Below are 23,470 nucleotides of genomic sequence, written 5' to 3'. Positions count from 1 at the left end.
GTGGTGGCATGAGTCTGCGTGGCCATGAAATCAGCCTAGCTCCAGATTGTATTTCTAATGAATCATTGTTAAGAAATACATAAATGGATTCAGCTCAGTTATGGAAGCAGCAATAGGAGATATTGCAGACAAAAATGACTGCAAAAAAATGAGCCAGTTCCCAAAAATACAAAAATCCACAATATAATAAACATGTATTTAATTCATGACCGGTATCTCAAACCTCCTTATTTTATGGAAATACTGTGTTTGCTGGATACTTCAGCAAATTAGTGTTCCACAATTGTACAGTGGTGGAACATGACTGCTGTAAGTGCATTTGCAGGTACTGAAACTTCTGCAAAGTAATCTATTTTTTCAGTTTTTAGAAGGAACTTTGTAAACAAGCATCTCAGTGCTTTAAAAACAATCGAATGGAAACATGTAAAGTGTCTCCAACGAGCTTATGAGGAAGTGAAAATATCCGAGGACTTCCAGTCCATACATGAGTGAACACAGATGCATTTAAAAGAAAAAAAAAAAAAGTTTCTAATTTTCATGTACAGTCGTCCTCAAATGTTTTCATACCCTCCCATTAAAGAAGGAAAAAAAGAGCTGTCACTGAAATAAGTTAAAAAAAATTTAAAAGTAATAATTTGTTACTTTTTTCAGATTCTAGTTATTGAAGTGACTATTATGAATTTTGCCTTTTCTTTAATGGAAAGGTCTGAATACATTTGAGGACAACTGTATGTTATTATTACTGCTCCATAAAATTGAGGTTTATGTTTGTCTTGTATGAGGCGCCTTGTATGTTAGGTGGTTTTCACTTATTTTTACCTTAATGCCATGATGTTTCAGGAAACGGTTCTTGAAATAAATAATAATCATAATAAACTTCCACAAAGTTTGGATTTGAGGAAAAAACTTTGCGCTACGTAAGCCGTGCGTGATGACGTCATGGTAGTGCTCGCTGGTTGCTTGTTGTGGCGTCCCCCATCCGCCCCCCCCCCGCCCGCCCCCTCCTCTTCCTCCGCACCGCCCGTCCCTCCGCGCCGCCTGCCGCTGGAGTTGAGCTAGGAACTAGAGGAAGGCTTATCAGTCGTGACAGCCGGCTCGGTCGTTCTCCTAAACTTTTCCCCCGGTCGTCCCGGTTCCCGGTTTTGGCCTGAAAAGACGGAGGAGAGCGTTTCTATCTGTGTTTTCGATGCATGGGAGTGCCCTGGGAGCGGCGAAGGGAGAAGGTAGGTGTCTCTACTGCTGCAGCTGCCGCCTCCTGCCGTCCGTTGGTCCGTCAGAGCTCTTCAGTTCAGCCCCGGCGGCCCGACTACCGCATTGCTGCCGATTAAAACTGACAAAGACCGGGCAGCGTAGGCCCCGGTAACTTTATACGCCGTCAAACGTGAGGCGAATTCAAGCGACGTTTGTGTTCGTGTAAACTTTGACGGCGTGAAAACGATGATTTCTTGACTGTGTTTGAGGCGCCGAGTTCCAGCGGTGCTGCGGCCACGGTGTGTCATACACGGGTGACTTCATACCTCCGTGTTTGTGTGTCTGCGTGTACTCGGAGCAGGCGTGCTTTGTGTGGACATGACAAAAAAAATCAAATAAAAAAATGCTCCTCCGCTGTCACACAAAGGTTGTCAGTGTACGTAGCTTCACCCCCCCTCAACAGAGCCACGCTGATGTACATTTAGCCCAAATGAATGACATTTGTGTACAGGCCCCTTCTGCTCAGCTTCTCAAACCTGAACCACAACTACCACAGGTGCAGATGTGATGAAAGCTGGTGCTATTTTTTCACCCCCATTCGGCATGTTAGTGCCAAGTTAAGCTCATCAACGAATCACCATGTGTAAACTGGATTAATCTGTCATGTGTGAAGCATGTCTGAGCATAAACAGACTGGCATAGTTTTGTGTTGGGCAACAGCACAATGGGATGACACACATGCACAGCAAACAGCATGTAAGAATGCCAGGAGAGGTTCTGGCTTTGGTGTATTTTAAGAAACATGCAAAACATGTGCTCCTGCTATTTTTTTTTTCTTTCTCTTTCTTAACATTATCTTTTGCTTCCTTCATCTCCTTCAAGAGACTGGTCTTGGTGTCTGGTGCAGCCTAGATACAGTTTTACCCGCCCCTGCTGTGTTTTGTAACTCTGCTACATCAGGATGAGATGCCGAGTCTTCAGGCCATGCTAATCTGATATCATAGCCAGCTCACTGACTCCCATCCAGCTCCCAGCTGAGAGCCACGTCAGACCCCAAGGCTGGACTGGACAGAACTGGACAGTAGCCACGATGAGCCTTGGGTTGAGGATGGTGATGCTTGTGTGAAGGTCACTTCTCTCATCAACTCCTTTAGCAGTAAAATGTACAAAAGCACATACTTACGTAATTATGGACTAAGAGATAGGATAAGCCTCCATCTTTAAATTCATATGTCTTCTCTGACAAAGAATCAGAAGCAAAATGTCTTGAATGACTTAATCAAATCCACTGACAACCTATATCAAGACAGTAAAGCATTACGATTTAAATCTACATCTGTTCTGTTTTCAGTCAATTCAGCCAGTTGTTAGTCTCTGTCTGTTTAATATTTGACTGATGGCACATGTTGCCTGAAAGTCAGTCACCTTGGTTGTTGGGTCTGTGGTTTAATCCCAGATTCCCTCTGTCCGCATGTTGCAGAGTCCTTGAGCAATGCACTGACCCCGAATTGCTCCAGATCTGTCTGAGAGAGGAAGTATGATCTGTTTTGTAGCGAAAACTGACTTGAGTCGAATGTTAGGAAAAAAATGAAATTGTTATTATTCATCATCGCTGCTTTAAAACATCTTTACCTCTAGTCAAATATAAATTAAAGTGCATCAGTATTAGTACTTAGAAATAGAAAGCAACTACCTAAACTATTCAACACACTTTATTTGTTGGTGGCAGGTTGTCTTTCCAGTAAAACCGCTCTTGCCTGCAGCTTCTATAATGTTTGTGAAGCACAGAATGGTTAATTACTGCCCTCACTGTAAACATTTAGTTTACAAAGCAGTTTAATTCTAAGTTTATATTGTCACTGATCAGAGTTAATTAGCTGCTAGAGCTGGAATTGTAATCACAGCTATTATACAATTATGTTTTTGATGTTAGCATAGACTAAAGTATTATTAGAATGCTGTCCACATTTACAGGACCAGCTGTATCACAATGCTGTCTTTACTGATAGTTGGTAATGTTATGGTAACAACGTGATTAATGCTTTATATCCTGTTCCCCTTTGATGCATCCTACTTGTAATGTACCAGCAAGGGCCAAGGTTTCCCCTTGGGCACATTAACTTTAGTCATCACTAATCGAATTCCCTTTGAATATGAACAAATTCCTCTGTGCCTGAAGGCCATAAATATCACAGGGGTCTACTCGTCTGCCTGTCTAGCTTTCTGAACTTACATGCATTTCTTTAACAAACTTCAGTTGTCCCCAGTCAGTATTTGTATATCTGTGCTGAATCAACTGTACATTTAGCGTATGGTTGTGACTAGCCTGGCAGCAAGTGAAGGATTGTACAAGAGCTGTTCCCGCTGTAGCTGAAATGGGTTTTGGTTATGATTAATGGCCCCTTCATAGCATTCTTTAGCTTGATGTGTGTGTTGTGAATCAGCACACGGGACATTTGGGTAGAAAAAATACTGGAGAGAAATATTTTAAAATGCCACTGCTATCATTGCAGCTTCCATGCTAAATTGCAGAACCAGTATTTTCTCAGTAGGAGAAGTTCTGCAGGATATTTGTTGCACAACGTGTTCATGTGCTGTGTTAAATCAGTGGCCTAGAATCTGTGGTGCCTAGATGTCAAGGAAACTTTGGTTTTCTTCTAATTGAGCATGCTGCATTAGCATGCTGCTCCTCCTGCACCTGCGTTTTAAATGGTTACGTAATCAAGCAAAGCTCTGCTTGCTTGTCATAATCACAGTATTCATCAAAAATATATCTGTCAGGACCATTCAGTCCCTCAGCGGGGATATCTTTTAGGGGGCCACAGGGAAGATTGAAGGAAACCAGAAAAGGTCAGAAGAGTGAGGGAATGTCAGTAGCATAAAAGAACGAAGGCGAAGCCAAGGAATATGGAAAGAGTGAGAGAAGCACGAGAAAGTAAAGGTCTTTGCAGCTCTCCCTTTGGGTATAATAAGAGCGCCAGCTGGATGTACATGTGAGAGGGAGGAGAACCAGGCAGGGAGGCAGAGGAAGAAAGTAGATAGAGATGAGAAGGATCCATTTTTCATCTGACTAATGGTGCGGATGCAGACCCACACCTCCTACATTTGAAGGCATTTTTTTTGAGTGTTCATGCGTTTACGAAGCAACACAGAAAAGGGAAAAGGTGGTATGTTCGAGAGGGATAAAATACACGTCTATAAAGAAAGCAACAATTCAGAAACAAACCAGCATAGGAAATAAATAGAAAAAAAAAAAAACTAGTTTACAAACAGACTGGGACAAAATAATGAAGACATAAAGTGGGAAGTAATTTAACAAGCTCCATAAGACAAAAATGAAGATCACTGTTGTTAGAATAGTGAACTGTTAACGAGAGCACAAATAGATACTATTTCAATGTCTTGAGAATACAGGAACAGTTCCTAATTTCCATACTTAGTATTTTCCTTTAAGTTGAAATTTCATAAATGTTATTCTATTTAAAAAAAAAAAAAAGATGAAACCAAAATTTGGTCAAGTACAAAATTGATTGCTTCAAAGGCCCCAGATATTTAAGAGTAATTTTACCTTCAGTCTTTAGAGTTTGAGTCCCATGTTACAATAGTCTTTGTTTGTTTGTTTTTGTTTTTTTGTTTGTTTGTTTGTTTTTGGGGGGGGGGGCATGCTCATACATCAAGTGCTTCATAGATTAAATGTATTGCTAATTGTGTGTTGTAATTGTTCTTACAATGGCATTTTTTAAAATGCCAATCTTCATATTTTGTTTCTCTTGTTGCTAATTCTAATGATATAAAAATATTATTATTAGTACTATCAGTTGATTTAGTAATCATTTCTCATGTTGTCATTTGGAATACACAGAAAGCAGGTAAATATTTTGTGAAATCAAAATTTCAAAATCTGCTGTTTTTTTATTGAAAAAATAATTAACTGACTCCATTCTTTTGTAATATGGGAGGAAATCCACAAACCTTTGACTGTTTCGCACAACAAATGATTAATAACATTCATTTTTTTACGGCTCCAATAGTCATTTCAAACTAAAGGCAAATGCAGCTAAGTCCGTGCTGACAGTTGCTCCACCTCTACTTACTGATGTAGCTCTTTGCTCACACATGCTGTCACAGTGCCAACGCTAAGACTGAGTAGCCGTACAAATGAAGCAGCTTGAGGTGTTTTCTGGCTCCATTCGATCATAACCTCTCCCCTGCTGCTTCTTTCTGCGTAGCACTTTGTCTGTCTGACCATGAAAACCAGTGAGTCATTGTGTCCTGTCAAACAGAAAAGGCTGAAAAAAAAATCAGACTCCATTTAACTCGTGGCTGTTTTCTGAAGGAATGACAAACAGCCGTGACTGCTCGCTGTTGCATAGCTACACGATTGTGTGTCCTCGCCCACACACCCGCACACACTCACACAAATGATGGCCAAGAATAATACCCCTCCACTTCCTGCTGGAGGAATCAATGCTAACGCTGCCATATTTGTCATAAACACACAAACCTGTCGCGCGTGTTCTTAACATGTGCATGTGCTCATCCTCTGCTGATGGCTGTACCGCGCACTTGTTGTGAGGCTGGATGCAGGTCCAAAAATAAGAATGTGTTCACGCCAAATGCTGCCTGCATGAGTGTGTGTGTTATGTATGTGTTTACTGAGCATGAGTGTGTCAGCCTGAGTTTAGCGATGGCAGTGAGAGCCTCAGGAACTCCAAGCTGTCGGCTTCCTCTTTCCTCCGCGATACGCATACACCAAAACATTCGACTTCAGCTCTAACCCACTGTTACCTCTGTCAGATGAAGAAACTTGGCAGAAAGAGATGATGAATTGGTTAGCTTTAGGCTGGGCTGAAAATGAAATGAGTACGCTTTTAACAGTATAATAATAACTTCATTTCACCAATACGGTCTTAGAACTTGTGTACCATTCTGCCAGAGACTTTGTGTGATGCCGAAAGATTGTCATGAACTCATTCATACTGTTTGGGTGTTTATCTGTTTGTTTATTTGTGTGTATGTTGTTGACCCCCTGCAGACAGTGCCGGTGGTCCTGACTGTTCAGCAGGATGAGTGAGGCAGAGGGCCAGTTCTACAGTGTTCAGGTGGGAGACTCCACCTTCACTGTACTCAAACGCTACCAGCAGCTCCGTGCCATCGGCTCCGGGGCCCAAGGCATCGTCTGGTGAGAGAATGTGTTTTTGTTGGCTTTTTGTTGATTGTGCAACCAGCCCAGGGTGTTGTTCATATCCTGAGTTCCTCCTAATTAAATAAGCACGCCAGTTTTTGCATTAACGGGAAAAAAAAAATGTTCTCACCACCAACCCTGGGGCATAATAGGCCTCTGTTGCAGCCAACATTTTTACTTGCTCTGGCAGGAGAAATGCAGGTGTAGATGTTAAATGATTGATTGCTAAAGTGATTTAGCGTCTTTGGTTCCTGTTATTGTATATGGTGGTGTCACTATCACAGTGTCATGGCTTTCCTTGGCAACCAGAGTAGAGTCATTGTTGATGTTAAAATCAACATCTGTGGTTTTCCTACTCTAACTATGACACTGACAAAACCACATATGCAACATATTCTTAATTAGCCTATTTTTGCTGTTCATTTAAGCTGTGTTTATGCTAAACAACAATATTGACACCTAAGACTCAGTGCATCCATAATGATGTCATCACTACATCAACTGCAAAAATTCCAGATGTCTTGCACTTCATTTAAAAATTAGTCAACACCAACTGAACACGTCTGCTTCATGTTTGCACGAGCAACTTTCTCACTTTCAGTAAAAGTTGAAACAGCAGTCATAAAAGGTCAAACCACCTAAAATTTTCGTACCGATTTCAACGTGGCACAAATCTGAACTGCATTAACAGATAGGCGCGCACAAGCAACAGTAGTTTGACTTCGTATAAGCGGTTTGGTTTTTTTTGTTTTTACATTTCAGCATCAGTCCACACACATCACAGAGTGCATAAAAGACACAGTTTGCATGATAAAATCCCAAAATACTGTCCTCATTCACTTTGCTTTACAATTTCACACCTATTGCAAATTGGGTTTTGACCAAACATTAGCAGGTGCTGACATTTACTTTGTTGATTCCAGCTGTTTGTAGGAGTCATTCCTCTCGGTTTATTTTCTTGCATACCGGCAGCATCAGACAGTATAGCAGTAACTTCATTAATTACTTATAAAGATAAACTGTCTGTGACACAGAGACAGTCAGGGTCAGGATCTAGCAGCAAGTCACGCTGTGTATTTTTCTTCACTCCAGACAGGTGAGCTGTAACACACAGAGTCACAGTTTATATGCTGCAGTTAAATCATTTGTTAGATAGCAGCTGTCCTCAGGTGGAGTCTTGAGCTCCATCTCTTGTGAGATGTGATGTCCAGTCTAGCGTGAATGACAAATATCCCATACCTACCTTGTCTGTCTTCGTCACTGTGGTGGTCTGACTAAAATAAACAATATTGTAAAAGTGACCTATGTTTGCATGACAGAATGCTGTCATTTTTAAAAGACTGAAGAAGCCAGCAATGTCATGTATCCCATGTTTAAAAAGGGCTTCAAGTTATCAGGTTGTGAGCACTCTTTTAACAGTAGTAGAAATGAAGAGGCTAAATTTATGGACCCCCTGAGAATTTAATTCTAATGATTTAGGTGACGTTTGAAAGCTAAAGGCCACATTTCCATGAAATCTGCTGTATATTAATGACCCTCATAATGTTTTTGGCAGCCCCCTGAACTGTTCTGCTGTACCGCCGTGGAGGCAAGATTTGTCCTTGTCAGAATCAAGATTAACCCTTTCTATTTTGGGCACTCCACAGACTTTCCCCAAGCTTTACCTCAAGGCCAAAATTCCAGCATTACATACAAGGTCTCACAACTACATTGCAATAAAATTTGCTCGTGCTACTGTTTAGGCCTCAAAAAAGCAACTATTTAAATAATTTTCATTTTGAGGGATGAGCACTCCAACTCCCCAGTGGCTGCTGGCGGGGCGATAATCTTCTTTTACTAATTGCTCTACAAAAAAATCTCAATCACCTGTTTTTCCAATGTAAAAGATAAATGACAAGAGAAAGTTAGCTTTTTTTCCCCTCAAGTTGAAAGTGAGTCACACAAGTGCTTTTCTCAGGAGAATTTATGTATTTGCATATGCAGTATAGATTTGTGTTCTTCCTCGATAACCTTTTGTCTCTGTCTGCCTGTTGTCTCCTCTTTGCATTGTGTGACCAGCTCTGCTCTAGATACAGTCCTCGGAATACCGGTGGCGGTGAAGAAGCTCTGTCGACCATTTCAGAACCAGACCCATGCAAAGCGTGCCTACAGGGAGCTGGTGCTGCTCAAGTGTGTCAACCACAAAAATGTAAGATGCAGATGTAATGCAAGACTCCTCCCTACCTCCTTAAAGATGTGCTTTACCTATAAGTACCTATAAGTTTACCTATAAGTATATAGAAATGTAAAAGAGTCTTAATAAAGCAGTTTTTGTTACTTAAGATATGCAAGGCGGTAAAGACTCATGTCAGATTTAGTGGGTTACATATTGTCATGTATAGTTTCATTGTATTGTTGGAAGATGGGGAAACTGACTGGCAGCCAAAGCGTAAAGCATTTTAATTATCTGTTATTAAAAAAAATGTACAATCTCGAGAAGAAAGTAAGCTCTCTGCAATACTGATAAAGTTTCTTGCTCAGAGGAACAGAATCCCTGCCCTCAGTTGGCAAGCTCTCCACAGAGAAGTGGATATAGATGGGAGAGTAACAGAGTGGACTAATGGCCTGTCTCTCTGCTTGCAGATCATCCGTCTGATCAATGTTTTCACGCCTCAGAAGTCCCTGGAGGAATTCCAGGATTTGTGAGTGGCAATGGAGTGTTTTTTGGTTGTAACAATCAACTCTGCTTTGGTTTTGTGAAATATTCAGACATTTTTAGCGCAAGTGTTTTGTTCTTTGTTTTCCTCCATTTAACTAACATCCCCTTACTTCACTGTCAACCTTCTGTACTGCTGCACTTTTATATGCTTTGCTCTTTAATTGGCACTTTCACTGCTCCTTTGTTCTTTTTTTTTAACCTCCTTTGTGTCTGTTTTTCCTATTATTGCCTTCTCTGCACTTGTAGCTCTTACTGTAGCACGATCGCACACAACCTCAGTTTCAGTCTTTTGTTCCTTCTTCCCCTCTCAGGTATCTGGTGATGGAGCTGATGGATGCGAGCCTATGCCAGGTGATCCACATGGACCTGGACCATGAGAGGATGTCCTACCTGCTCTACCAGATCCTTTGTGGCATCAGGCATCTACACTCTGCTGGCATCATCCACAGGGTAAGTACAGGTAGTAATTGTGCTGTGTTCTAAAGGCGATAGGCAGAATACAGCATTTAGTACACAGCAAAAATATGTCCAGAGTAGCTTAATACTTGCCTACTCTCATGGTTGAAAATTTCCACTTTCTAATCTCAAGACTGTGATCAGAGATGTATAACCATAATCAGCAACGATTATTCAGGGCTCCAGACTGCGACCATTATGGTCACATTTGCAATCTTTTTTTGAGAGTGTGCGAGTAAAAGTTTCAAGTGGTCACATTGGTGCGAGTGCATGATGATCATAAAGCTGTGTTAGTGTCGCTGTAACCGGCACAGGCAGCGACTGTGTTAACCACAGTGGTGGAAAGCAGAACTTTTAGAACTTTGGTGGACTGTGGTATTTACACCTAAAAATGTGAAAGTGAAATGTGGAGCACAACTGCATTCGCTGTTTTCTATGAGCAGAACAACGCATGTACAGTTGAAACCAGAAGTCAACACTGTATGAAAAACATGAGACCTTTTTTTTTTTTCTCACTATGTGACATTAAATTTGACTGAACTTTGCCTGTTTTAGGTCAGTTAGGATTACCAGACTTATTTCTATTTGCTAAATGCCAGAATAATGAGAGAGAGAATTTTTTAGAGATTTTTTTTTTATGACTTTCTTCAAAGTCAGAAGTTTACATACACTGCCTTAATATTTGGTAGCATTGCCTTTAAACTGTATGACTTGGGTCAAATATTTTGGGTTTCCTTCCACAAGCTTCTCACAATAGTTTGATATAATTTTGGCCCATTCCTCCTGACAGAACTGGTGTAACTGAGTCAGGTTTGTAAGCCGCCTTGCTCACACACACTTTTTCAGCTCTGCCCACAACTTTTCTACAGGATTGAGATCAGGGCTTTGTGATGGCCACTCCACAACATTGACTTTGTTGTCCTTACATCACTTTGTAACTAATTTTACAAAGTGGTCTGATGTCTTGAGATGTTGCTTCAATATTTCCACATAATGTTCTTTCCTCATGATGCCATCTATTTTGTGAAGTGCATCAGTCCCTCCTGCAGCAAAACACCCCCACAACATGATGGTGCCACCCCCGTACTTCACAGTTGGGATGGTGTTCACAGGCTTGCAAGCTTCTCCCTTTTTCCTCCAAACGTAACGATGGTCATTATGGCCAAACAGTTCAATTGTAGTTTCATCAGACCACAGGACATGTCTCCAAAAATGAAGGTCTTTGTCCCTGTGTGCATTTGCAAACTGTAATCCGGCTTTTTTATGTTTCTTTAATGTCTCCTTCCTCTCTGAGCATCCTTTCAGCCCATGTCGGTACAGGACTCATTTCAATGTGGATAATGACTCTCTTACCAGCTTCAGCAGCATCTTCACAACTTTTGCTTTTGTGCTGGGGTTGACACGCACATTTCACAACCCGTCTCCTTCCTGAGCGGTATGATGGCTGGACATTCTCATGGTGTTTATACTTGTGTATAATTGTTTGAACAGATGAATGTGGAACCTTCAGGCATCTGGAAAATGTACCCAAGGATGAACCAGACTTGTGGACGTCCACAATTCTCTTGCTGATATCTTGGCTGATTTCTTTAGATTTCCCATGTTGTCACAAAAGGAAGCAGTGTGTTTGAGGTGTGCCTTAAAATATATCCATAGGTGTGCGTCCAATTAACTCAAATGTTGTGAATAACCAATGAAAAGCTTCTGAAGCCATGACATCATCATCTGGGCTTTCCCAATTAGTTTGAAAGCATAGTTTATCTTAGTGTATGTAAACTTCTGACTTTGAAGAAAGTAATAAAAAGTTCTCTCTCTCATTATTCTGATATTTGGCAAATAGAGGTAATTAAATCAGACTAAACCTAAAACAGAAAAAGTTTAGTCTGATTTAATGTCAGACAGTGAGAAAAAAAAGAAGATTTTATGTCTATTTATACAGTGTATGTAAACTTCTGGTTTCAACTGTAGATGCGCTCCACATTGTTGAAAAAAATCCCTCTGTTTCATCTCTGACAAAGCTGACATTAGAATGCCCCAGTTTGAGATTTTTTTTAAAGTATTGTCTGTCTGAGGACACCGCAGTCACCAAACATCTACCACAACTTGTAATGTGAGGTGTTTAGGAAACATCAGTAAAGCCTATCGATAAGAAAATGTTCAACAAGTGATTGATTGTCTATGACAAGGTGGGAGGTGCGACCAAATAAGAAAGTTGGCTGCACCGGTGCTACCAGTGAAAAGTTAGTCTGGAGCGCAGTTATTCATTCGATATTAAACTATGCATATAGTCCTTAACATGAATTAACATGTGAAAACACTGGTATTGGTAGCTCAAGTGTAATGTTTTTTGTGTGCGTATTTTTCTATAGATTTACAGATTTTCTGTCCCTTCAGGATCTGAAGCCCAGTAACATTGTGGTGAAGTCAGATTGCACATTGAAGATCTTGGACTTTGGCCTTGCTAGGACGGCCTGCACTAACTTCATGATGACCCCCTACGTGGTAACCAGGTACTACCGCGCCCCAGAGGTCATTCTTGGCATGAAGTATAAAGAGAATGGTGAGTACAGCCAAGCACCATCCTGAGAACAGTAGTTTTACAAATGTTTTACCTCTAACACGTTGGCAAGAATGCAGTTGTACTGCTAAGACCACAGTGGTATACAACACTGTAAAATTCCTTTTTGTTTCAGCAGGAACATTGTGATAATTTCCTTTATATGATTTGGCAAGACTACTGTTTATTGTAGTACTGTCGTGTTTTACAGGAAAGAAATGATTAATAGTTCAGGACTTTTAAGTGCTGGCACTTCCTTGAAACTCTTCATGTTTCATGAAGAGTCAGTTTTTTACATTTGTCAACAATTTACTTTTTGATTATAGTTTCTTTTTCTGGTTGAATGCTCCAGTAACATACGTAAGATGTGGTTCATTGTTGACCGTGGTACACTATAACAAAGAGTCATCAGTTATCGATGTGGACTTATACATTTGAAAACAGCGTTATGGTTCCGCTGTTTGGTCAATAGACTGAGTTGTTTTTAATACATGGCTGCATTTGAGTAAGAAAAGATGCATAGTAGATGGTCCAGGGTTGTTGATGTACACCGTCACGAATCTTTGATCTAGTTGTGCTGTTGTTTGTTATCAAGTTTGGCTGCATTAGTTGTTGATGATGCCGTTGAATGTCTGCCACTACTCTGCTGCAGTGGACCTGTGGTCGGTTGGCTGCATTATGGCTGAAATGATCTCTCACAAAGTCCTCTTTCCCGGAAAGGACTGTATCCTTCCTTGTTTGTCCTCTTTAACTTAACAGGTGTTTTCTCTAAGCAGAGGAAGAAGACACTCAGATGCTGTTTTTTATTAACTGTTCATTGAAAAATTCATAAAAACATATCCCACTGAGAAAAAAAGTTTCACAAAGAGTAGTTTATAGTAAGCAACAGCGCTACTGCCAAGAGTATACACTGCATAGAGCCATGCAAGGGTGCCATGTATCCATTGTCGTCATTGCGATAGAATCATCATTTAAGAATCAGGGGGCCTACACTATGAAACAAGTTCATCACACCCAGGGTATCTTTTACTAATCTAACTTTACTCAACCTTACAACTGCTGAGCAGCTTCACAAAACTGGTTAATAGCTAAATAAGTCCACCCAGTGTTTCTGAATCTAGCTATGAGTTCATTCACACAAAGGCGCCGTTGGCACCAGATGACCAGTCGCAAACATGGACAGGTCTAGAGCTGCATATTTTTCACAAGAGGAACAAACTCTAATAGAAAACCAATATGAGGAGTTCAAAACTAAAATACGACCTACGGCTGAACACTTAACCTGCTGCAGAGCAGGTTATGTTCCAGATAAGAGATGTAAAGGCCCCTCCTACTAACCAGTTAATTCTCTTGAAAAATGACATAAGCATTCCTAAAAGATCCAGCGAAACTCGTTACACAGATTGTGAGAGGGGAAAATATTAGCATTCAAAAACAATTGTTGACCCTATAGAGTTTGCAATAAACGTACTTATCGATTTGAATTATGTTTTTACATTTGTTCTTCAATTTCTCCCTAAACTGTTTAACAATACCAAGAATCTGACAGAACAAGACCAAAACTGTCTTACATGCCATAAGAATGAGACTTAACAGGAGATTACTGAATATATCCTCTATATCATCATGAAAGCAGATTTTATTACTTGACTAATTATTTGTTTAAAAATGTGTCTGTTTGTAAGTAGCATGAAGGGACCGCAGCTGCAGTTTTGTTATAATGTTGTCATCCATGATGATAGTTTAAATTAATCTTGAATAGGAAACCTACATCTAAGCAGCTTGGACGCAAAGGGACAGTGATGTTGGAAAGCATATTAATTATGTTTTCACACAATCTGAGGTTTTTAGCAACTTTCTGTTCTGACTTTGGCTGCTGCAATTGTGTTACGTCAAGTCTGTAAAGTGTGGTGCCAGTAGACCTGTCCATGTTTCTGATTGGTCATCTGTTGTCAACTCCAACTCTTTCATGTGAACACGCAGAGCTAGATCAGGAAACCTGGGTTGACTTACTGAGTTGATAACCAGCTTCATAAGACTGCTCACCCCAACTGCAGTTGTTTGGTTAGGTGAAGCCAGATATCGAAAAGATACCCTGAGTAAGTTGAACTAGCTTTGTCGTACAGGCCTCCGCTCTGGAGCAGGTTAGGGGTGCAGTGTAACCTCAAATCCTGCTTCGTAGTTCAGGCTTCTGAACCGTGATGTTACTTGTCTACAGAAAACAGTCTGGTAAATCAAATCTTTTCTGAACTGGCTAGACTACAAGGCAGTGCATGAAACAGCAAACATCACAGTTTACATTTATGACTTGTGTGATGTCTATGCAGATTTGGCCTTGAGTCTTCTGCAGAGATCTGGAGATGTTTTTGGAGCACAGAGGGCTTTCAGCTTCAGTGAAACTGAAATAGAGGGAAGAGAGGAGTTAATGGCTGTTAGCCACTTATAAACGCTCTCAAGCAAACAGCCAAGTCAGAGGGTGAAAGGGAGAGACAAACTCTATCCTGCTTTGCTAAGCACACACAATTACACACAGGGAAAGCGAGGGAGAGAGCAACAGCTGTGTAAACTGATAAGCAGAGCTGAGGAGAAAGGCCTGGAAGGCTGCGACTGGTTCCCAAGCCAGAGACAGAAAAGAAAGCCAGCCTGAAGATGAATATGATGAAAACATCAGGCCATGGCGCAGGAAGAGGATGGACCAAAATAATGAGAGCTAGTGTTTTGCATTTCAATGTTTGCCATTCAAATGTAAATCACAGAGCATGTTGTTCATCTGTGCAGCCTTCATATGTCATTTTATTGTGCATTTAGTGTGAATTGTATTATATGGTTGCTGTGATCATTTTTGATTTAATATCTTCTCTGTGTGATTGTGTATGTCATGTCTGTGTGTGTGTATGTGTGTGTGTGTGTGTCTGTTTTTGTGTTTGCCTGTGTGTTCTCTGTTCCCAGTGGACATCTGGTCAGTGGGGTGTATCATGGGAGAGATGGTAAAGGGCAGCGTCATCTTCCAGGGCACCGATCGTATCCTTCACCGCTCTCATCGTCTCTATGCCACTTGTTGTCCCTCTTCTTTCTCCTTCTTTCACCCTCCATCAAACCTCCATCAGAGTCTCTTGTCTTATGGTTCTCCTGCCACACTTGTCTTATAGGATTTTTTTATGTTACGCCCTGTTAGCATCATCTGTTGAATAGGTACGCTGAAGATTTACAGCACACGTCTGTTTAAACAGAGATTTGTGTGTTCCCTGTTCTCTTCAGTGATTATTAATCTGTGTGGATGTTGTTCAGATGTCAGTCATCCCTTTAATTGATAGAAGGAAACAAATTGAAGTGATTCACACCATTTGCATTTATATTGGCTGTTTCTCTGTTTCTAATGGGTTTAGTCATCTCTTCACTCACCAGCTACCAGTTTCAGTGGAGCATTTACACCCAAGTAGCTGAGAATGGATGCGGGGCAGTGTGATTTGAGGATAGATTGCTTTTCATCCTAGCAAGTAATTGCCTTCTGCAATTGTAAGCCAACAGACCATATATATCAGTATTTTTAGCCAAATGGTTCAAGGGATTGTAATGCTGCTTTGTTTGTCAGGCCGCAACATTGGTCTCGACTGAAATATCTGAACATCCACTTGATGGATTGGAAAGGACACCCATTGCTCCTAGACGATGTATCCGACAGTACTGACTTTGCTGGTTCCCTGACTTTTTGTTCAGTGCCACCATGTGGTTGACTTCTCTAGTTTTTAGTCAAATGCCCAAGCAGCTATCAAATGGATTGGCATGAAATGTAGTCATCATCTAGCATCACTGACAAATCAGCATTTAAAGTTGTCCTATGTTTCGGTTTAAGACCAAACACCTACACATCAGCTTTTCCATCAGACTTTGTGATGTTTATTTAACTAATTAGAAGGTATTAGCATGCTGGAATGCAAAACTAAGCTGCTCAATCCGATCCTGCTCAACATCAGCATGTTATCATTCTTACTCTAGCATTTACCTCAAAGCACCTTTGCGACTAATAGCCTTGCAAAGCTGCTAGCATGAATGTAGACTCAGTTTTGTTGTGCCGTTTTCCACACTGAGCATTGTAGATATTTATACATGTCGATTTCACGAACCTGTCACTTGATTCTGTAAATTTCCATATGTTCTTCTTATTTACATATGTCCCCATAATGCCACTGGGTTTTTCCATAACTAAGTGTGTTGTCTAGACATCGACCAGTGGAATAAGGTGATAGAGGTTCTCGGCACACCCAGTCTGGAGTTCATGAACCGACTGATGGAGACCGTGAGGAACTATGTGATGAATAAGCCACAGTATCCTGGCGTCAGCTTCGCCGAGCTTTTCCCAGACTGGGCATTTCCTTCTGACTCAGAACATGATAAACTGAAGAGTAAGAACTTTGCACACTAACTTGTTTGACTAAACCTGTTTAATTTAACTTTAACTGTCAGATTTATTTTTTTAGTTTCTTTTGGATGCAGTAAAAGTGCGGTTTTTGTCTGCAGTGTACTGATGTAACAAGACATTTTTCAAAAAAACTACAGTGACATAAAAGCTGAAAGCTCCTTAGGCAACTCGTTTGACCACACGAGTCAAAAGAGTTTTTTGTCCTAATCTGTGGCATTTAGAGTTAGACAGCCCTAAAACAAAACAACAAATCTTGACGTTTGCCAGAGATGTTGCCCTGTAACATCACGAGGGAAACTAATACGGTCTCATGAAGACCATTTAAATGAAATGATGTCATAGGCCTGTTTCCATAGTAACACTGCCCTTCCTGTGTTGCCATAACAGCGGGTCAAGCACGGGACTTGCTCTCCAAAATGCTGGTCATTGATCCTGAATGCCGCATCTCCGTAGAGGAAGCCTTGAACCACCCCTACATTCACGTGTGGTACGACCCAGCAGAGGCAGACGCGGTGAGGAAACTGTTCCACTCAAGCGCCAGTGCTCTTTATTAGTGCAGCTGCTGTGTATGACCTTGGTCTTACATATGTATTTCCTTTTGTTTCACAGCCTCCTCCCCAGATTTCAGATAAGCAGCTGGAAGAGCGAGAACACACCATCGAGCAATGGAAAGGTAGGCTTTACAAATACACTTTAGCTTACAACTGCAGTTTAAGTAATGCGACAAGACTCTTTACTTAGAATCAAGTTGCTTCTATATCTGGAAATTTTCTCATGCTCAAGTCCAGACAGAAGTACGGTATCATTAACAATAAAGCCACTTGGTGTAGGTTGCTTTGGCAATATACAAGGCACACACTGTGAAGACAACAAACGAATTCCACAGTCATGTGCTAAACACTAATACAGGTCAGCAAGGTGGGTCAGTGGTCAGCACTGTTGTCTCATATCCAGAAGGGTTTTGGGTTTGAACCTGCTGGTCTACTGGGGCATGTAATCCCTGTGATTTGTGAGTTGTCCAACTTCCGAAGACAAACATGGTAAACAGTGAATCTAAATTGGCTGTATGTGTGAATGTGAGTGTGATTAGTTGTCTGTTTCTTTGCATTAGTCCTGTAAGACTGGAGGTCTGACCAGGTTGTACCTCATCCAATGCCAGCCCAGCCTTCCAACACTGACAGTTTACCTGAGGAATAGAGCTGCTTGAACCTCTCGTGCATCAAATCCGCTCAACAACTTTGTGAAAGAACAAGAAAAAGCTCAGTAATTAATTCTGTGGGTGCAGTTGTGACAGAGAGAAAGAGATACGTCAACAATGCAACAACCTACTTAATGTTGAACTTCATGTGAACTCACCTGTTGCTAAATGTCACAAACCTGCTGAGCTGCCAGCTGCTGAAATTCAAACTGCACACAAATATCTCCTTTCTTTATCACTGGAGCAAAGCTTCTCAGAAGTTTAACAGTGAAAAATCAGCTTGTGTCACCTGCCAAATCATTGGAAAACCCAGTGCAAAAGCAAGGAGACAGGGATGATGAAATTTAACTTAAATTATGGAGCAGTTAACAGCAACTGATGATATTTCCAAGAGCTGATGGCAGAACCAAGGAGGTAATTAGCTACAGTTTCATCATTCTGTACCTCACAGTAACTTTCTGAGTGTAAAGAAGAATAAACATCTAACATTGTCTGTTTCTCCACAGAACTTATTTATGAAGAGGTGATTGACTGGGAGGAGAGGAACAAGAACGGTTTAATGAAAGAAGATTGCTCAGGTACATACATGCGCCGCCTTTATTCATTGTCAGCTGAACATACAGGATGAAGCATAACTAGCTTGAGCTTTAGACAGGTGTCCTAATATATGCAATTGTGGTCACATCTGTTCCACTAAAAACGTACAAGAAATGCAGTGTATTTACTCTGAATATAGTTAATAACCATCTAAACCTTTCACCTCCTGATTCTCTCCATTGTCACGTATCAGATGTGGTGTCCGGTTCAGCCTCCCAGTCCTCTTCAGCCAATGACATCTCGTCCATGTCCACGGAGCATACGTTGGCCTCAGACACAGACAGCAGCAGCATCGACACACTGACGGGACCACTGGACGAGAGTCAGTGAACACAGTCTAACGCCACATTTGTCTGTCTGTCCCCTGTCCATTTACAATATCTGAATTTCAACCATCATCTTCCTTTGCATTTTGTAGCCACTCGTCCCCAAATTTTTGGATTTATTTCCCCCTTTTTCGGTCATGTGTTTTCTTATTTCCACTCTAACCTCAATATACAGGTCTATTTTTCTATTTTCTTTTTCTGTGGGTGGGTCGTGTTGATCCTCTTCATCTTTAATTTTTGTTTTGGACTGCTGCCTATAGGTCAAAGCTATCTATGCTATCTGTTGTGTCAAAAGGTTTATCTTTCTCTTCTTGATGGATGTTTAACTTGATCATGTATATGTGGTGTATGCATCCATATTGATTTTCAAGTTACTAGGAGCAGGTGAGGGATTGTTGTTTTGTTCTCTATGCCTGAAATTTCATAGTTTTATTTTTTTAGCAAATATTAAGTTGAGACCAGAGGTTATCATCATCAAGTTAGAGCAGACACACACTAAACATAGACCACAGCTGCCAGCTGTCCTCATGCATGTTATGCCAAAAAGAACAAAAGCTTAACATAAATTGATTACATCAACTGTCCGATGTCCATCTGATGATCAAACGCTGATATAAAAGTTTGATGGAATCTTTAGCACGCTCAAAGTATTGCAGAGCTCTACAGTGGGCCTTTCTGCACAGTGTTTTTTTTTTTTTTTTTTTAAATAAATTGGCTTGAGTGATGTGGATTTTGAGCTTGTACTCCTGACAGCTAGGGGAAGCTGTGGTTGCAGTGTTACAGTTTTATTTCCTATAATGTACTGTATGTATGTAAAGATGTCAAGACCTCATTGTGACTGTAGACCCTTTCATTACGAATAGATAAGGTGTGCTTGTTTTGTTAAGAAATCCAACATATCTGTAGAGCTATATATATATTGCAATCATCCCTATTTGACTTAAGGTACTGACGATCAATGTGTATATCAAAAGAAGATCATAATCCTGTAAATCTGGAAGAGGCAAAAAGATCCATGTAGTATTTATTTTTGTGTTCTTGCAAAATGTTGCACACAACCACAGTGAAGCCCGTGAAAACAAAGCGTCTTGTCAAAACATTGCATTGACAAATAAAAGTACGGGCTGCTCCTTTTCTAAACCATTCCATTAGAGCTGGAAACAATACAAAATGACTCATCAAATCAGACAACATGTAAAATACATGTAAAGGCCGTAAAACACAAGAATGATGTTTTAACATGCATGAATGTGTTAACGCCTATAAGATACAGTAGTTCTTGTTATAAAGAGAAATCTGTTCAGGTCCGTTCTTTTCCTTACAGTACCTTGATGTTCTTGGTTCTGAAAGCCTGTTTGAGAGATGTTGTATTTTTTGCCTTGTAAGCCTATATGTGTGCGTGTGTGTGTGTGTGTGTTATCAAAATGTACTGTGCAGCACTCTTCCTTATTATCTCCGTTGAATCATCCTTAAAGACGTCAGTTGCCCCGACAGTAAAGGAAAAGTCTGTGGCGAAAGTTTGCCTAGCGACAAAAAGCAGACGTGGTTTCAGACGTGAATGAGACTTTGGACACTTTTGAGTCCCGAGTCCGAATCTGGACTTTGCAACTCAAGATTGAATCTTTAAAGATGAACCTTGGAAATGGACTGTGGTGCTGCTTTTTGCATAACTGATTGCACAGTGTGATGGACATGCAGAAATATGACACTACAAAGTCAGTGAGGACTTATGCAACATGTTGTACACAACCATGACCTTATTCTTTCAGTCATGCCTTAAATGACCCAAGGAGTGGCCAACTCACTCTCTAAAATCTTATCAGAAAAGGACGCCATTGTACACACTGTACATCTCACAGTTTGTTCCTGCTTTTATTTCCAGAGATGTTCTATGTGATTGCAATGACCACAATATTATCACTTGGCCAACATCTTTTGCCCATACTCAACTAATAAAGTGGACATCAGTGATTGTTTTTTTTTTTTCTTTCATTGATGTTGTTTTGTGTAGTTCTGAGATTCTTTATGAGAAAATAACTGTACATCGCTTAAACCCTTCCCAACTCGGAAGGAAATGTTCTACACAGTGACATATTACTATAAACAACCCTAGCTAGAGGTTATAGACCAGCCTGTCTTGTGCCTTTTTTTTTTTTTGTTAACTTCCTCATTGCACACGTTGTTCATCCCGTCAAACAACATACACATAATCTTTTCTCAAAAGCTCTTGACAATGTATTCTGTCTTCTTTGCCTCGTTGTTGAGCTCTCCGAAGGTGTCAAAGAACTGCTCCATCTCCTTCTGCAGCGTGGCGTTGCGTAGTTCCGCAGCAGCTCGGGCCTTTTCAGACTCCACAATCTTAGTCTGGACAGCCTGGTACCAGTGCCGCTGCTGCGTGAGGTTTGTTTTCAAGCGAACAACCTCTACCTGCAGCTCCTCATTTCTGTGCTCTAGGCTGATGATGCAGAAAGAAAAGAAAGGTGGAAGAGAGGAAGGACAAGATTAAAATGACTGGGTCTGTGTCAAAGGCTGGCGAGATATTTATGTTGGTAGTTTTACTGTGCTTGATATGGTTAGAACAGCTATCTAAGAATAATACACTGTTGAATTTAATCTACCTACTTGTCTATCTCCTTTTTTTACAGCCTGTATTAGGCTAAAAGAATTGTCATATTCCCTTGTCCTTGCCAACTAGTACCAATGCGTGACCTTACACTGAGACTTGCTCTATCTATATCAGTAATAAATGAGGTATGTGTTGTGTCTAGGTCAGCAGCATGGCCCCTTAAATTAGCTCTCTTTCCAGTGTCATGAGCTCTTTTCTATATGTCAACCACACAGGCTGTGCTTTTTTCCATTTTATACTAACCAGCTGTTTATCTGTACAAAACAGGATCATTTATAGTATGCCTCATATAGACAAAGTAAATGTGTCCGTTTCCACTGTCGACTGAAAAAACAGCTGTGGCTAAACGATACATACATAGCTGCATTATTTTAATTAATAAAACCAATCTTTGTAGCCACGTGGGAGACTTGTGGGAATCTTTAAAAGAATGTAATCAGCTGTTGGTGCTCTCTGAACTAAACAGGATATAGGGTGAAGGTTGGAGTCAACTGAGGAATCAAAGCAGCACAGCTGAGTGGACGCACACGTTTTCTGGGCCTGGGAACATTGCGTTCACCGAAAATACACCACAGGCCGGAAAATTCTCAAGTCAGTGAACTGAAAGTGTAACACTTAAGCCTGAAGCGTAAGCAAGTTATATTCAATACATTGCTTTTGTCTTTTACATGGCGTGACTAATCTGTGCAAATGATTATGTGTGTTGTGTAGTTTGAAATAGAAATGCAAAGCTAAAATTACCTGATTATCCGAGCCTCATATTCCTCCCTCTGTCTGACTATCTGCTGCTGGAGGCTTGTGAGGAGGCTTCGAAGAGCGCTGGCCGAGGGGTCAGCCAGGGGTACCGGAGGGGGCACCCTGGGAGACCATGATGGCTGCTTTGGGGCTTCAGCACCCAGAGCAGGTTTACTCTGGCACAGCTGGGGGGAACTCGCTGTAAGATGTTCTGGAGAGGACATGGTGGGCTGGGGATGCAGCATCAGGTCCCCCTGCATAAATCCACAGGATCCTGAGTCCAGCTCTGGCTCCTGCTCCTTGTCTTGGTCCTGGTTACTAGCTCGACTTTTAGCGAGGACAATCTCACAAGAGGACCAGGGGCTCCTCTCTTCGCTCACATCGTCACCCTCCATCAGTCCCTGGATCTGCTCAGGGGCCCATGCTTGGTACATCTGCTCCTGCAAGTGTTCCTGTAGGTTAGTTTCCATGTCAGAGACTTCCTGGAGGCTGTCGGTTGCTACAGCGTCGGAGAGGTTGTCGTACAGAGACAGAGCGCTGCAGTGTTCCTCACTCTGTGATCGACTGGGGCTCTGGTTCAGACGAGCTCTGTCCTCTGCTCCCCAGCTACATCCCTGTTCTCCTCCTCTATCTCCTCCTCTTGCTCTGTTTATGCCTGGGCCCTGCTCTGCTTCCCAGGCCAGTCTTCCCAAGCCTCCTCTACAGCTGCAGTAGCTGTGACCTGGCCAGATGCCAGGCCCTCTTCCCCCGCCGACCACTGCCTGAACCTCAGCCACAGCTGGGGCCAGAACAGGCAGAGGGCTGCAGGAGCCTGGGAGTCTGGTTACGGCAGGGCACACAACCCTACTTTCCATTTCCTTTTCCCTGGCCCTCTCTCGCTGGGCAAAAGGTGGGCAGTTGTCGTACAGGGGGTCCGTGGAGCAGGAGCTGGCTGTGGTGGGGGTCTCAGTAGGAAGACAGTGCAGCTCCATGATCCAAGAAGGCACATGAGGGTGCTGAGAGCCTTAGATAACTGCCCTCCCCTTTTCTGTCTGCTGTAATTTGGGATTAAAGGCTGGGATTGTGGATCTGTGAGCGTGGTATGGAGCCTCGTCTGTGCCAGGTGCTGATGTGTCGTGGGCTGAGGAAGATGTAGGAGCCCTCCTCCCCTTTGGCTGGCTCTCTGCTGTGCCTTTGACGGTACTGCCTAATGGTAGACAGGTTGTTATGTGTATGTGTATGTGTGTGCATGTCTTTAAGCAGGACTGACATCAGCTGTTACTTTAGCAGAGCTTCTGGGGGAGGGACCAGGGTGTAATATAGTCAGGCTCATTCCTAAAGACAGTCACACATAACTGGAACCACAGAAATAGATGGTGGCCATGGGCACAAAGTGTGAAACACACACAATCAACGTCGTAATCTGCACACAATATTGGAGCGATAAGAACACACAAGCTTGAAGTTTGGATTTTTGATCATATAAAATGTTCTACATTTAC

General features: G+C 41.5%; 2 protein-coding genes across 2 annotated transcripts; one reads left to right on the top strand and one right to left on the bottom strand.

Moving 5' to 3' along the window:
* Positions 1-1,024: 1,024 nt before the first annotated feature.
* Positions 1,025-20,599, top strand: mapk9 (mitogen-activated protein kinase 9). The gene is made up of 12 exons (XM_008277712.1): positions 1,025-1,223; positions 6,227-6,373; positions 8,435-8,564; positions 8,999-9,057; positions 9,386-9,524; positions 11,925-12,090; positions 15,037-15,108; positions 16,308-16,490; positions 16,895-17,019; positions 17,117-17,180; positions 18,212-18,283; positions 18,496-20,599. The coding sequence occupies exons 2-12, from the start codon at positions 6,258-6,260 to the stop codon at positions 18,630-18,632; spliced, it is 1,263 nt and encodes a 420-aa protein (XP_008275934.1). The 5' UTR covers positions 1,025-1,223; positions 6,227-6,257; the 3' UTR covers positions 18,633-20,599.
* LOC103354372 (rho GTPase-activating protein 24-like) lies at positions 20,476-22,978 on the bottom strand. Its single transcript, XM_008277713.1, has 2 exons — positions 21,996-22,978; positions 20,476-21,083 (listed from the first exon to the last, which is right to left on the bottom strand). Exons 1-2 carry the CDS (start codon positions 22,958-22,960, stop codon positions 20,846-20,848), a joined length of 1,203 nt encoding a protein of 400 aa, XP_008275935.1. The 5' UTR covers positions 22,961-22,978; the 3' UTR covers positions 20,476-20,845.
* Positions 22,979-23,470: the final 492 nt, after the last annotated feature.

Source organism: Stegastes partitus, unplaced genomic scaffold (assembly GCF_000690725.1).
Source record: "Stegastes partitus isolate 25-593 unplaced genomic scaffold, Stegastes_partitus-1.0.2 Scaffold106, whole genome shotgun sequence".
In the NCBI taxonomy this organism is placed as follows: domain Eukaryota; kingdom Metazoa; phylum Chordata; class Actinopteri; family Pomacentridae; genus Stegastes; species Stegastes partitus.
This window is presented reverse-complemented; position numbering and strand designations above follow the sequence as displayed.